Source organism: Hermetia illucens, chromosome 3, assembly GCF_905115235.1.
Source record: "Hermetia illucens chromosome 3, iHerIll2.2.curated.20191125, whole genome shotgun sequence".
In the NCBI taxonomy this organism is placed as follows: Eukaryota; Metazoa; Arthropoda; class Insecta; order Diptera; family Stratiomyidae; genus Hermetia; species Hermetia illucens.
Genome location: NC_051851.1, coordinates 83585005 through 83600749, shown reverse-complemented (window position 1 = coordinate 83600749; position 15745 = coordinate 83585005). Strand labels below are relative to the sequence as shown.

The following is a 15745-nucleotide window of genomic DNA, read 5'->3' as shown; positions in this document are numbered from 1 at the left end:
GGTTAAGGTTTTGTTTGTTTGCAAAACAAAACCTTATTAAAATCGGTTCAATGTCTGTCTCTCTATCTGCCTTTTTTTTGTTTTTTCCGAGGCAGGCTCCTGCCATACGGTTATGTGGGACTCTTACCCACTAAAACCACCTCCTTCTCCTTCCACTCTCCCCGCGGGACTCCTATTTGTTATTACATCGCGGGGCTAGATCAGAATTTATTCTGCGCTCATGTTAATATTCGTGTTCCTCTGGCGTTAATTCTTTCGAATGATTTCTTCCTGCCTAAGCTTCTTTCCGATGGCTGCAATCACTTTTTCGACTTCAGTCCATATCCCCTTGGCTTTCATCATAAGTTTCATGATATTTTCGGGTGTAAACTGCTCCCCGGTTGTAGCTTGTAGTGTAGCCCTTTGGGCTTCGAATCTGAGGCAATGAAAACAGACGTATTCTGCGTCCTCCGCAATATTTGGGCACTTTGGGCAATATGGCGAATCATCTAGCCCAAATCTATATAGATATGCTCGATAGCCTCCGTGTCCGCTCAAGAATTGAGTTAGGTCGAAACCTACCTCGCCGTGGTGTCGCTCGATCCATTTCCGGATATCCCATATGATTTTGTGAGTCCAACGGCCTTTTTCTGACTCGTCCCACTTCTGCTGCCATTCCGCGACAGTTTCAGTTCGTGCGAACTGTTGCCGACGGGCAGGAGACTCTCCGGTGAGGTACGTTCGGTCGTAAAGTCGTTGTATTTCTTTCGCCAGAATCTCAATCGGGACCATTCCTGCTATCACGCAAGCTGCTTTATTAGATATTGTTCTCTAAGCGCAACATGTTCGGAGTACACTACACTGCGATACGCAGCTCCAATCTTTCTCTTATTTGCTATATTTCCAGTGCATCTGCCCATACTGGGGCTGCATACAGTAGGATCGAACTGAGCACCCTCGAAATAAGGAGTCGACGGCTCGGCCTTGGGCCACCTATATTTGGTAGCATTCTCGCAACCAGGGCTCGATGTTATATGCTTTGGTTGCTGCACTCTCCCCATGCAATCTGAGACTCAACCTCTGGTCAATCATTACACCTAAGTACTTAAGTGCAATCTTGGAATGAATTGTTTGCGTTCCAACTTTGATCTTCATGAAAGAGCACTTTCTCCGCTTGGCAATAAGTACTACTTCCGTCTTATGCTCTGCGCGCTGTAGACCAGCATTCTCTAACCAGGATTTAATCTCATAGACTGCTTCATTTGCGTAAAGCTCGACTTCTTCGAGAAGGCGTGCAACAACCGTCACACCAATATCGTCTGCGAAACCAATGGAGGCCACACCAGTAGAAAGGTCTGACGTCAGTACCCCGTTATACATAATAATCCACAAGAGTGGCCCTAGGACAGACCCTTGTGGAACTCCACATGTCGTTTGGTATGATTTCATTCCTTCATCTGATCTGCAGCACAGAATCCTATCGATCAGGAAGTCGGCAACGTACTTCGCCACGCCTAAGTTGATTAGGGACTCAAGTATCTTGCTCCATCTAGCGGAATTGAAGGCATTCTTCACATCAAGTGAAATCATTGCACAACATTTGCCCTCGTCAAGTGCGATCTTAGCTGCGTTAGCTACTAAGACTGTCTGTCTGTCTGTCACAAGCACTTTTCTCCGAAACGGCTATACCGATTGACACGAAATTTAGTAAGCAGGTGGAAACTGTGGACTCCCAGACATGCAGTGAGTGATATCCTTCTAGGTTGAATTTAGGGGGGGGGGGGGTCCCCATACATGTAAAAGGCGGGTGTACTATTTTTTTTCTCCGAATATAGTCATGAGTATCAAATGAAAGGTCTCGATTAGTACTTTTCGAAGCCGGTCTTAGTTTTGAAATTTATTAAAAAGGCGGGGAGTGGGAGGGGTGGAAAGTGATGATTTCTTTAACGGACCCATTCTCAGAAACTACACAACCGAAAAATCTGAAAAAATTATAAAGCTGCCTCTATATGGTGCGCAGGCCTCAAAATTCTCTCCATATCGATATCTGTTCAAATTAAGTTAATAATAGTATATTACCATATTTTTGGGGAAATTGAGTAAAACCCCCCTTAAGTTTATCCCAGAGTTATAAAAGTGGTGGTAGTATAAAATATAATATGAAGCATATTGTCCTCAAGTTTGAACAAAATCATATTATTAATAGCAAAGTTATAGTAGCTCAAAGGTGACTCTCCGCTGTAAATTTACTGCAACTGAATATCAATATCACACTAAAGTGGGTAGTCAGACATGCTAAATGCAAATACATAACGGGCTACGTACAAATGGAATAGTTCTATACTTAAATATACTCACAGAAGAAGCAAACAAAACCTTTCATACCTGAAGCGCCCAGCTTCCCGTTTCCCGACTTGTTTAAATCTTGTATCTATTGGGCAGAATTTGCAAGATTTATGAACACCTATATACAGTTTTTCGTACTTATGATGTAGTTATTATTCGTGTGGGTACAGAAAATTCACAGTAAATCGAACTCTGCCTTATAAGAGAATGCATGCTAGTGTGCTGAAATTTAATTTTATTGTAAATTAATATACACAACTTTTAATACTTGAATCATTTTTAGGGGACATTTTAATTGCATGAAGTATTATATCAGCATAACATGGCAGATTAGCGCAGAACCCATGTCTGAGCACACACATTTCTTGCGAAGTTTAATTTGGAATCAATTCTTTATCCCTTTGGCATAAGACTTCTTGGGTATGATTTATAGCCACTTACCACCTTGAAGAATCCAAGAGAATGGAATGGAGGAATAGTTTTATAACTGACACCCCTTCCTCCTTGTAAATTGTTCCAATTTAGCGAGCATCAATCGTTCAAACATTTTCTGCCAAGTCCATAATTAGGTTTTCAGGCACACCTTGATAGCAATTAGAGATTCAACAGTAAAAATAACAAACCTTTGGAAGTAATGAGGCATAATGTCCTAAGAGCGGACCCCTTGTCCATTCCAAGTTATGTTTTTTTATTCCTCCTTTGTTATCTTTTTCCACCTCAATTCGTTAGTTGCTTGTTCATTTTCAACTAATGAAAACCCTGTGACTCGAAAATTGATATAATCAGTTCATCTAATCAGAGATAAGGTGAATGCGCATGCTTATGCCAAAGCCACAAAACATCTCCTACACGTCTGGGGCTGCAGTCCTGAAAATTTATGGATCTGATCTGAAATTATTGTTGTTGGATTTAAGGAGAGGTAGTTAGTAGGTGTATGAGTATGTGCAGCTTGGCCGCGTGCATCTAACCGCAAAGCAAGGGATATCGGATGGTAGCACTTAAGAGGATTCACTCTGAACGTAATCCTTGTTGCCCTGTTTGAAAAAGGAAGAGTGCAAGTATTGTTGTGCGGAGTTATACTCTAGATGAATACGCTGAAGCTTTTAATTGTTTCAAACTAAATGGTTCGATCAAAAGATCTTTGTTCTTTCTATTTGATATGGCGTGATGAATATACGTAGGTTTTACGGACTATTTCTGTTATATTCACAGCACAATTGGAAGTATGCTCTCTTTACTGGCTGAGATTGATCTGAGATATTTTTAAACTCTCAAAACTGTATTCACAATTCTTTTGTGGGTCTTCTTGAAAATTAGCTACTTACATAGCTGCTTTACCTCTGCCATATCATCAAAAGGTTTGTGTGGGCGCGTGCTACACATTTTTGCGCCATTGCACTCTTATAATTCACCCTGAAACCTGGTCCCTCCTAACAACGTTCCGAATAATAATTTTCTCTCTTAACGGCGACGGTCTCGTTGCCCGGCTATGGTTCACGAAAAAAGGATAAAACAGGATTACGTAGACAATTACCGCATAATAATAGTCGTTGGTTTAAGAAAAAGATTTCTATTGCTGATAAAAAATATTATATGCTGACCGAAAAGGCGGAGAACCATAAAAGTTAATTAGCATGTTGCTGCAAGGAGGATTAACGGACATGAAGAGGCCGCAGCACGGCTCATCAGAGTGCAATCCAAGTGTATCAAAGGGAGCAGTGATGATAGCAGCCACGCGCATCATGTTATTAGGATTGCGATCAGGCTGATCTTAATCTCATGATTAAAGCTCATATGGTTGTATGCGCACCAATTGGCATGTGTTTATTATTTGACGGAAAATTGATATGCCTAATAATGGTCTGAAGTTTGTCATGTGTATTTAGACCTGGGGCGGGTAAGTGATATCGTGAGGTGTTTTGAAATTTTAACTATACTACATTTCATGATAAGAAGCACTTAGTGATGTTGTTGTCTCAAAAACATCTGATTAAAAATGGTATTGAAAAAAACCAACCTCACTAATCATATTCCTTTAATTCATTTAGTAAAGGCGACAGAGGAAACCCATTAACTTGAAAAATCAGGCTAGCAACACCTTGTTCCAGAAATAATTTCACCTAAATTTGCGTCTCGCCTCCAAGGTGCGTATTTAAATTTAACGATTTTTTTACAACCTGTGGCAACCGGTCGTTAGCCATTAGTCGCTCCTTGTAATTATATATCCTCTGGAATATATCTGGAGTTCAGAACCCTATAATTAGGAAATATGTTTGAACGAGTTAATCCAAATTCGATTGGAAATTGCAAAATGTTATTTGGTTATTTCGGAATAATTGGTTATTGATTTACGACGTGATGGGCGTCCCCTCATCAAATTCATTAACGTTCACGGGGTGTTTTATTGAATTTTAATTGATGGGTTGAAGCAATTAAACCCCGAAAATATTGAAGGGCTTTTTGGGAAATTTAACAAGGCAGCAAGTGGGAAAAGTATCAAATTACCATCCCTTCTTGTAAATTTTAATTAAAATTATACCTTTTTGTGCGAATTCTGTATAAAAATAAAATAATTTGTCTGCGTAATGGGCTTTGGCAGGGAAATTTATTAATTGTATCCAATCAGGCCAAATTCTAATTTAGGTAAATTTTCAATGAGTGTAAACTTGCGCAGTTGTTCAAAAACAATTCGTCGGAAGAAATATGCGTCGGGTTCAATTAAACTGTCAATTTTATCTACCACCTTGCTTTGCCAATTGTAACTAGTCCTGAACTCAATCAATTCTTAGCTTTCCCTCCCAACTATAATTAGACTTGTGTTCACCATTTCTTCACAGTTTCACGCAATAAATAATTGGCCTCGTTTACGTAAAGAAGGTATATGAATATAAATGAAGCTAACTTTTTAAACATTCTAGCAGAGCAACGAAGCTGCTCTTATTTGTTTCATCATCATCAACGGGGCAACGGCCGGGGTCCGGACTGGTCCTACCTTAAAAGCCAGCTATTGGCTTTGCACTGTCGTCCAGGCCTACGCCATCATTCCATCTGAGGCAGAGCCTGCCACGGTTTTCGGTTTCAATCATATGGATTAGGTGACCTGCCCAAAGATCAAAGTCCGTCTATTGAACTGGACTCTTTTGGTATTAGTCATAAATTTCATCGTTATATAGGCTACAAAATCGTCCATTCTTCTGTAGAACGTCAAGAATTCTTCGGAGAATTCTGCTCTTCAGCGCTGCTGAGGGTTCGCTATTTTTCTTGCTAAGAACTCATGTCTCCGACGAATGCATCGGTACCCTCAAAATCATTGTTTTGTGCGACTTTTGACTCTACGATGATACGTTTCGGGCGGAGCAGTTTTTGTAAATTGAGATAGATTCTGCTGTTAGGCTACCAAGAACCGTGTACGGATTGGATGTAAATTTTAACTCAAGTTAGGGGAGCTTTTATCGGTTCCAAAGCTGTATCTCCTATCATTACTAATTTTTGAGCTGTTAAAGTGTCCTAGTATGAGTTTGGTATCATACCTGGGCCAGAAGAGAGTTGATTCCATTGCCTAATAGAAGGTAATTTTCTCCGAATGTTCTCATCTGTAGGAGTGTGAATGTTAATAAGGCTTAAGTTTTGAAATTTGTTTTGCATAGCCATACGTTTATGTACATTTTTTGCAAGACGGTGACATCAGCCTTATATTGTATTACATGGATCTGACGTTTCACGAGAAAAGCCGCAAATCATTTGTCCTTTGTCTTTTTGAGTGCATCGTTTTGCTGTCAATCCAGTCCGAAGCTCTTTCTAGGGCTTCGTAACAACTATTCCCCTTGTAGGGTTGTTTGCCCTACCCAACTCCTAGTACGGAGAATTAGTTAGCATAGTTGTTCATTTCGCTTTCATTTTGCTTCGTCTATAGTTTTTGCGCTCTATCGTGGCAACAAATCCACGCGTTCACCCTGGGATGCATATTACTCCCTTTTGACTGATAGATATGAATTATAATATGAAGGTAGAATAAAGTAAGGGAAAAGGGGTAAGAAAACATTGGTAAAAGCGAAGATGCGGTCTTCAGTCGGGAGGATAATGACAAATAGTTTCTGATTGGCCATGTTAGCTTTCTCAATTATTAATCAAAGATTTGTACGGAACTTGCTTGTGACTTTCAGAAGTGTTTCATTTTTATCGAAAGGAAAGTCGTAATCTGTAGTATTTATCTGTGTGAAAGGGACAAGTCTCATCCGGGAAACACTGGAATATCTTACCTTTAGTCACTTTCTGATTTATATCTTTTTACCTACCTGTTTTTCTGAGAAGAAGGGAATCAAAGCTCCCAATTCTCTAAGATAGACTCTTTTCTGACTGGAAATAACATCCTAAGAGAGTTCTCTTTTTCCGTTTGGTTTCTATTTCCTGCTGTATTCAATGTGGGTCAGGTTCAGTAGACTGGCTTTGCCTGTTAGGCGTACTCAGTAATCATGCCAATATGCCTTTCTCTTTCTTATGTTAGCCTACTGGCTAACTTCTTGCTAAAAGTAGAGCGTTGTAATGCAGAATTGTCTATGGGCCTTCTGGCAATTGAGGAAGTAATTCGCTGCCTTTCAAGTGCAGTATGATGGGCAGACGGCCTTAGTAGCCGGGGTAGATGCCAAAAATTGCATTTTGATGGTTGCTGTGCTTGAGATACATGATTCCAGTTGTTTGTACTATGTCGGGCCCAGCTATGTCATCCAGCGCAAAGTTGAAGCTGCAGCTATGAAGTCTCCTCGGCGGTTGTCACCTGAATTTGTCTTGTTAGGAAAAAAATTTCGAGGTATATAGTATGTATATCTTCTGATGGTTTCGTGTGGCTCTTCTGTTATTTCGTGGTGATTGCACTCCGTTTGAAATAATCTAGAGTGTTTGATGACCTTATGATTATTACGTGTGATGTCTAACTTAGTTTCGAAGTTGTATACAGGTTCAAGTCTTTCTTTTTTTCCAGGACAATAAGTTTTCTATTTGTTGTAATTCGCAGCCCCTCCAGAAATTAGCGCCATAAGTATGCAATCTGAAGTCCATTCAAGTTTCTAGGAAGAAGGTGGGGACAGGATATCTAAACTGCGTCATTTGGAGTATCAATTAGTTAAGAATAGGAACTAGGTCTTCTAATTGCAATAACAATTGGCTTATATTTCTGCATTAAGATGTTCGGATGACCATCTAAGTAGTTGCCGGTAAGACGTGAACCCTCTCTGTCGTTGTCATCCACAATTATTGTGTTATTTCAGAAAGATTCCCTCAAAAGTGGATGGTGTCTAAAGCGGCATATATTATTGCATGACCCCTTTGTGAATCATGAAATTGAAGAAATGTACTCTTTGAGTGGGCCTTTGCCCATCAATAGAACACTAGCATTACCAATTAGCAGAGGATTTAATCTAAAAGATGCTAAACTGCACAACTTCGAAAAACCCGGGGCGAAAAATGACTGGAAAACTTTAAATGTTATTTGGAAAACTTTAATATTCGCCTTGTGATTCAAAATCAGAGCAAAAAAAGGAAATTTATAACTGAAAAACTGCTGCAAAGTCCTCTGTAGTTCAGAGTTCTGGAATTAGAAAAAAGAAAAAGAAAAAGAAATCAGAGATCAAGAACTGGACGACTTTGAGCGTGCCGTTTAGTACAAAGACTTGTCATTCAGGATGATTATGTTAGCTCAAATTATGCCATAGTTATCGATAGGCCTTCAGTATCCCCAATACCTCGGCTTGTAATACACTGGTGAACCACAGAGTACCGTAGCATTTGGCTACACTATACGTATCCTACAACCCTATATCCTCTTGTTTACCATATATGGCAGTGTAGTTAAATTCCCTCCACGATTTTTAGAGAAGCTCGTACACCTCTACGAATAGTAGGTTTCATTGCATGGCATAACCCGCCATGGAGCTGTTCGCCTTTTTTGATGTATGACCTCTCTACTTCCACTTCCGCTTCCTGTTCTATACATTCGTAGGCCAAAATATCCCGATAAATAACTTATAATTTTTAGTAATAGTGGGGGTCACTTTAAATATAGTAATGCAGAGAAAATACGGAGCCGGACCATCCTAAACTCGATATTTATGTTCAGTTGGTTGCGGTTCTAAATTTTGAGCGCTGTTAGTACATCAAGCGACATCATGTTCACTGTCACCGTCGGCAGAAGCAACGCTTCCTAAATAGGCAAATTGATTGCCCTCCACAATGCTCTGGCCATTAATGCAAATAGGAAGAATAAATCTGCTTGTCTTCTTTTCCACTTCCAGAGCCATTTGGCCAAGGTTCATGAGTGGTCGAGAGAGCAAACAGATGTTATCAGCGTAATAGAGGAGTTGAACAAAGATGCCATTAAACATCTCCACATTTTTCACCCAAGGCAGCAAAGGCGAGGAACGTAACTTATGGTGGCAAGATGCGACCCTGGCTGACTCTGCTTTCCATTTCTCATTTTAACTCGATTCAGCACATGGCATTTCGCCCCATCATATATCGTTCTGATATCTTCAGGGAGCTGGAAAACCAACATTTTTGCAGTGATCTAAACTCGGCTCACTCCATACTGATCTGGAAACTACCCTGCTGTCTGTCAATCATATTTTTGAACTGTTGTTCCTGTTCCAGCATAATTTTAGTTAATATCTCCGCGACGGCAGAAAGCATGTAAATACCCCTCTAGTTGTCGTACCCAAGACGGGTTTTCTTCGCGAATCTTACCGATCATCCCCTTCTCCTCCTCATTGGGAAAAAGTAAGATTCCCAGCATTTACGAATGGCAACTGTCCTGGTACTATAGAAGCTGCAAGGAAAAGTTTCGCAGGGAGACCGTTCAGTCAGGTTTCCGTTATTTGATAAATATAGTGTGGTCCAAAATGAACCTGCTTGTGAATAACCACCGAAGAAAATGAAATGTTAGTTCTTGCTATCGAAGCTAAGTCGTGAAAAGATAGCTTAATTTATCGTACCTTTATTACTATTCTGTTAAGGGAAAGTCGCATCGCGTCCTTAAAGAACTATTGTGCCCCTTTTACTGGTTATCGTGTACCCATTGATCATATTATTTCAAGCAGGCTTATAACCGTCAGGAACTTTAGTATGTTCCCTGCTTCCAGATCTTTCAGCTTTGCATCTGGTATTAAGTGTTTTTCCAGATGCCTCCACCTACTTTGCACAACTGCCAGACACTGTCCCAGAACGTGTTTAGAGGTTTCGTCATACTCCTCACAAAACCTGCAGGCAGTGTCCGTAGCTTCTTTAGGTGATAGTTCAGCCGACATTGACCAGTGAGAATTCCCACTATGATTCGGAGGTTCTTTTTGGTGAGGTTTGGGCACTCCTTTGGGTGCATGGTAGGCCCACCTAGTATAGTTCCCTCAACCGTTCCTCTTCATTTCTTGGAGTCATAGCCATAAAACCGTTTCTGATTCTACAGAAGTGCATTGATTGCTGCTTGGCTATCGGTGAGATTAGCTATGTTTTGCCCCCCGTAGTTCCTTTCGAGATTAAAGGAGGCGCATTTGTCTATTGCGTATATTTCCGCCTGGAATATGCTAGTGTACCTGCCCATTGGCTCAAAGTACGTTTTCCTTAGACCAATGACACCGGCACCCGCTCCCTCTGCTGTGAGGGATCCGTCAGTGTACCAAGTAATCAGTTGCTGATTTCAGCCGTATGTCGCAGCCACGCTCTCGGTTGATCCGCAGTCCCACCTTCCTGCCCAAGACACTAGTAACCCTTAGTACAGTTTGTATTCTATCATATAGAGTATCTCCATATTTGCCCCTACAGATTAAAACAACCTCGTCCGCGTAACCCTGGACTTGTATTCCATTAGTACGTCCAGGAGTTCATCCACTACCATACTCCACCTCAGCGGGGATAGTATCCCGCCCTGTGGACAGCCTGGAGTAGTGTGCATGGCAGTAGAATGTGTACCTTTCGGTACTTCTGTTTGCCTGCTTTCTAGCATTTTGCCCATCCAGAGTGCCAGGGTGTTTCCCACTCCCCTGCACCTCAGGGCATCTTGTATCTCTGTGTGTGATGTGCTGTCGAATGCTCCTTCGATATCCAAAAACGCGCACAGTGCAATTTCTTTTGTTTCTATGGCATCCAGTAGTACCTCTGTCAGCTGATACAGAGCAGTTTCAGTTGACCGTCCTGCCCGGTAAGTGTGTTGACAGTGATGTAGGGGATTACGCTTTAGAACGCCAGTTCTAATATAGTTGTCTATGGCTTTCTCCACCGTTTTGAGTACGAACGATGCTAGGCAAATTGGTCTGAAAGATTTAGGGTGAAAAGGATCCTTTTTACTCGCTTTCGGAATGAAGACCACTTTTGCCCGTCTCCATGCCCTTGGTATATATCCCAGTGCTCCTCCTTACCACCCTCAGAGAAGACTCTAAGATAATTGCTATCGTACCTTAGTTACAGGTACAACAAATGTGAATATAGTGCTATCACACAATATCATATTTTATCGATTTTCAATTTTAGTGTATACAGAATAGCGGTAGACGTCAAGGCACGACATACTCTATGTATGGAAACAAATCAAGTGCATTAAGGCTGGAAATCGATGAAAAATAAATAAACTATACTTTGAAAGTGTAATATTGAAACCGCTATATGCAGCACACATAAACATACGACCCTTACCATTTTTAGCTTTCTCCTATCTTTTCTTCTTTCCATAATTCCACATTGATTTCTTGCTTGGCTGCTAACATCTTAATAGGATTTCATTTCGCCCATTTGAAAATTTAATGTTAAGTGGCAAATATTCACTTAAAAGATAAATCTCAAAGCTTATTTTATATTTAAGCATTTTCTTGCTACTAAAGTGAAGAAAGTTGGAGGAAATTGGTATATTAGATTGCTATTGGAAAGCAAAGTGAAAGGGAGATTCAAAGCCCCTTGAAATGGGGTTGATGAAGGTTTTGATGGAATATGAGGGGTGGAATGAATGTACAGTATAGGGAAAAAATTTATCTTGGAGGATGTGGAAGTAGATTATTTGAGTACAGCGTTGGCCTGATATAATATAAGCAGGAACTGGGCAAAGGAAGCTTAATGGATAGTTGGGTTTTGAATAGATGGTGAGGGAATGAAGGTTAAAAATGAATGATGGGTGGAAGATGGTTTCTTATTAAGAATGGAGAAGACCTGCACCATCAGGTAAGAACATTTTACTCTACATAATCTTTGGTATATAGGAAACATGAGGGTATCTTTCTTTCCTTATTGATGTTGATAAAGATGTTAAATGTACGTAGGTGGTTTACGCTCCTGATCATAAATATATTAAGATACGCTTTCAAGAAGATACCTTTATTGGAAGATTGACTTGCAAACCGTAGTGATTTGTCCGGAAAGATGCTTTCTGATTGAACATAGAATCAAAGTACTTCTCATTGATCTTTTGTTAATAACTGAGCGATACGATTAGTATGTGGACGCATGTAGTTCTATAACCGTAAATGATGCAAGAGACGTACAATGGGTTTCTAGTAATTTATTAAAATCATTCTTCTTTGTGTAGCACTAATAATACATCTTTAATTACAGATTGGGCTTTATATCACAGTGGGGAGCGTTGGCTGGCCGATATGCTGCCTTATGTCCGCCCGGTTGGCCGTGGGCGCCACAACGAATGCCTTTCCATAGTCCAACGCATGGTAAGTTGAGTCATTTTAATTATTAATTGTTTTAAGAAAATATGTCCCTTTTGCATTTCTTAAGGTTCATTTCGAAACTAGTTGAATAATTTCTGGCGATTGTGGCGTTCGCTTTGATTAATTCAGTTCATTTGAAGTGAAAATGAAGCGAAAACAGAGTAGTTGTTGACTGAAAATGGAGTAGCAGAATTGGTTCATGTTTCCTATATGTATATGTATGTAGTAAATACTCAATTTGTTTGGAGAAATAAATACTCAAATTATTTGCACAAGACCGCATATTCTCGTTTTGTTGGTCGACTTTGTGGATTATTCGGGTCTCAGTGTCCGCTAGGTTTAAACTTGAACAAAGCTTACTATCTGACCCACGCTCCTTAATCTAGGACAAGCGGAGATTAGTATGAAGGAGATTAAAGTCGTTTTTTGGGCCGTTTTTTTTTGGTACCCCTATGTACCTATGAGTCCCTGAGTCAAATGAGGGCAATAATCTCGGGCGAGCGCAATGCTGACCACATTGCGTCCTACAGGGTATTGCAATCCTTTAGTGTACCGTTACGGTCTTGAATGAAGTTCTCTAACACACTTCAAGGCCCTGATCCAATATGGATTGTTGCGCCAACGATTATTGTTATTATTATCGATGTTGTAAAGTAACTTCAGTATATTAGCAACTGTGATATATAGAAGGTAACAAAACTTCTTCCTTTCTAATTATCAGTACAGTACAGGGCGGGCTGTACTGAGCTGACTAAATTAACGCTCAGTTCTGTTTGTCAGTCCAGTTTGTTGAAAACCCAATGGCTCAGCTGACAGTATGTAGAAAGAAGGGTTATCTATCACCATTTGATGTACCTGTTTTCACCTTCTTGGTAAAGATCGGCGATTATTTAATTTATTAGGCTTTAGGCGTTCAGTGCCCTTACGCTAACTTTATTCTATATAGTTCGCAAGGTGGAAATTTTCGTTGAAATTTTACTAGTTTTAACAAACTGAATGATGATCTTGTTGACAATTCGAATTCGAATTCTCGTGAAATACAAAATTTTGACAATCTATAACTTTGTCAATAATAGGCGTAATAATATCATATATATATGATCTCGGTCAGGCTATTAGTACTTAGCGTAAACCCGGGAAACTGCTACCATTCTGAGGTAGTGGATCCCCTGTGAGTTGAGGTTTCAGCAATTTTCAATTCTCTTCTTTGTGCTTCGAAAACGGCTATTATACTTCGAAGACGCACTGATCTTTCGGCTACAACCATTTGCTTTCATGGCTTATGATTGACTTCAGTTGTAGTGATATAGACTGGATAGGCATTAGCTTTTTTATGAGTAATTGAATACAGTCTCGGAGAAGTTTCCTAACGGTGATACAGGCTAGTTGTTAGGGATATCGAATCGTGGTTCCCAGTGTAAAATTTGGGTGTTTGGAGTTCTTCATTAGGGCAAAACCTAGACTAGACAGCAGTTGTTATACTGTTGGTGATTATGATTGGAACAACTTGAAAAGACCGCCTGTCCAATTTTCATGACCCTGGAGCTGAATCAGGAACTACTCCCTATAAAATTGATATTCAGGGAATCCCGATTGATTTCGCAATAGAAAACTATCTTTAATTTTCATATCGGGCCTGAAAATTGAAAAGAAAAAATTCATGATATTTTTTTTTGTTGATGTTAAACTCTTCCTCCCCATTCTTGTTTATTACTTTAACGTCCTAGAAGGGGAAGCCATTGTCCATTGATGATGATTTTTTGTATAAATTGTTGAGACCTGTGAGAGTGGAACCTGCGTCTTTCTTCTTGACCACGGTAAGAAAAGGCGAAATGGTTGGTAGCAAATTTAAGCGGTCGAGGGTTTTAAAAGCAAATACGCGCGATGAAGGACAAAGAAAACTTCATCGGACGGATCCGCGAGAATCTAAAGAAAATTTCAAATGACGAACTCTTTTAGAGGAAAGGAAGCTCAACTGAGTGGAAGAAACAGGCCCTTCAATATATATATAAATGATTGAATAATCTGATGGTTCTGGGTAAGATACATAGATGAGCACCTTACCGCGGTCGGTATGCAATTTCACGTTCGCAGGTCTAAATAATCTCCACAGAAAAATTGCTTTCAGAATGGGGCTTAAAATGGACCATCCTTTCTGAAACTTTAAAATAGTAACCAAATGTAAAAACAGTAGAATTTGATATCCACAGGAGAACCGCATACACCAACCGAAACATTCTAATAACTTCTACCCATACATGGAGGTAAAAAAGGCCCCACTCAGCTTCATAATTCATCGAATATATATAGTATAGTTAAGTAAAAAAACTCAAAACGTAAAAAGAATACATCCCCAGCACGACGAAGATGAAAACAATATAATATCTGATGAGATGAAAAGACAGGCAATTGCAGAGCAGGTTGCTAACTTACCCAAGCGTACCGCGAGAAAGCCAGGATAATAGTAAAAGTTTCCCCTGGATATTTTTAGCCGTAGCACGCAGCATCGAAATAATAATGTTGAAAACGAACTTAGGACCGATATTCACTAGCAGGAAACAGCAGCTAAAACGGAAACTAAAGTACAATTCCATTCGTAGTAATCTGCAAGAAAAAATTCAAATCTTTCCTCATTCTGTATACTTACCTCTATCGTCCAAGCCACGATTATAATTATAGTAAGGTTACAAAATACGAAAATGGTAAAGTTGTAAAGAAGAATTTTCAAAAATCCTTTGTTTTTCTAATTTAAAAATCTAGAATAAAATAGGAAATTATTAACGAAAACTCATAATCGTGATTCGAACCAGATAATGATATGCAAAAAAATTTGTAACTCAACTGAATTTTAATTGGGTTTCCCACCATTTGAAAAAATGTGGTTTCCAGAAAAGTTTTCGTTTTCTAGGTACGTCAACATGGCGCTTGCCCTTCTATTTGCTGTCACTCTCCAAATATTTAGAATTTAAGGGTAAAATTTCTGCAGCATACGCTCAACATATTCTACTTTTAAAAGAAATAAAAACAAAATCGATTCTTGGAAATCCATTATCTCAAGACAGTTAAGGTATTTGGGACCCTGGGTGGGCATTTGGCTTAAAGTCGGATAGATTATTTATGCATGCGTTCTGTTTGCCTTTCCTGAATATCTTTTTACTACTTGAAATTTTTGTGGAATTTTTAAGCAGATCACGCATTAACCTCATTATCAGATCAGATTGAATTTTGTCTAAATAATGAGTTTAAAACGGACATATAAATAAACAAACGCATATAATGAATGGACGAGTTTATTTTCCCTAATAATATATAAGATTTTGGAAAAGAAAATAAAACCTCGTGTCCAAAGTATTATCGTTTCGAAAACCTGTTCATCTGTCCGTATCTCTGTCTGTTAAACACACTTTTCTCAGAAACGGTTGTACCGATGGGAAGGTGGGAACTGTCAACGTCCACGCATATAGTGTGTGACATTGTCACAGATGGAACAAATGTGCACTAAACACTTTTATATAAGAAATACACAAAACCTTCTATATCTGAAGCATCCAGCTTCCGGTTTCCCGACTTGTTTGCTTGAGCCCTCAACTAATGATAAATGTGAATCTTGATTTTTTCATTATACGCAAACCGTTCGCTTTAAAAGTGTATAACAAAACATTGTCATTAATATTGATTGTTTTATTGACAGCACTCGAGGGCTTGCCAATGTATTTGGTTCTACGATAAGA

At 39.4% G+C, this 15745-nt stretch overlaps 1 protein-coding gene across 1 annotated transcript in view; it reads left to right on the top strand.

The window, feature by feature from the left end:
• Positions 1-15745, top strand: part of LOC119653160 (homeobox protein Hmx) — a 58800-nt gene that overhangs the window by 25663 nt on the left and 17392 nt on the right. The window contains exon 2 of the mRNA XM_038057701.1: positions 11908-12017. Coding sequence (XP_037913629.1) covers positions 11908-12017 — 110 coding nt within the window. The remainder of the gene's footprint in view (positions 1-11907; positions 12018-15745) is intronic.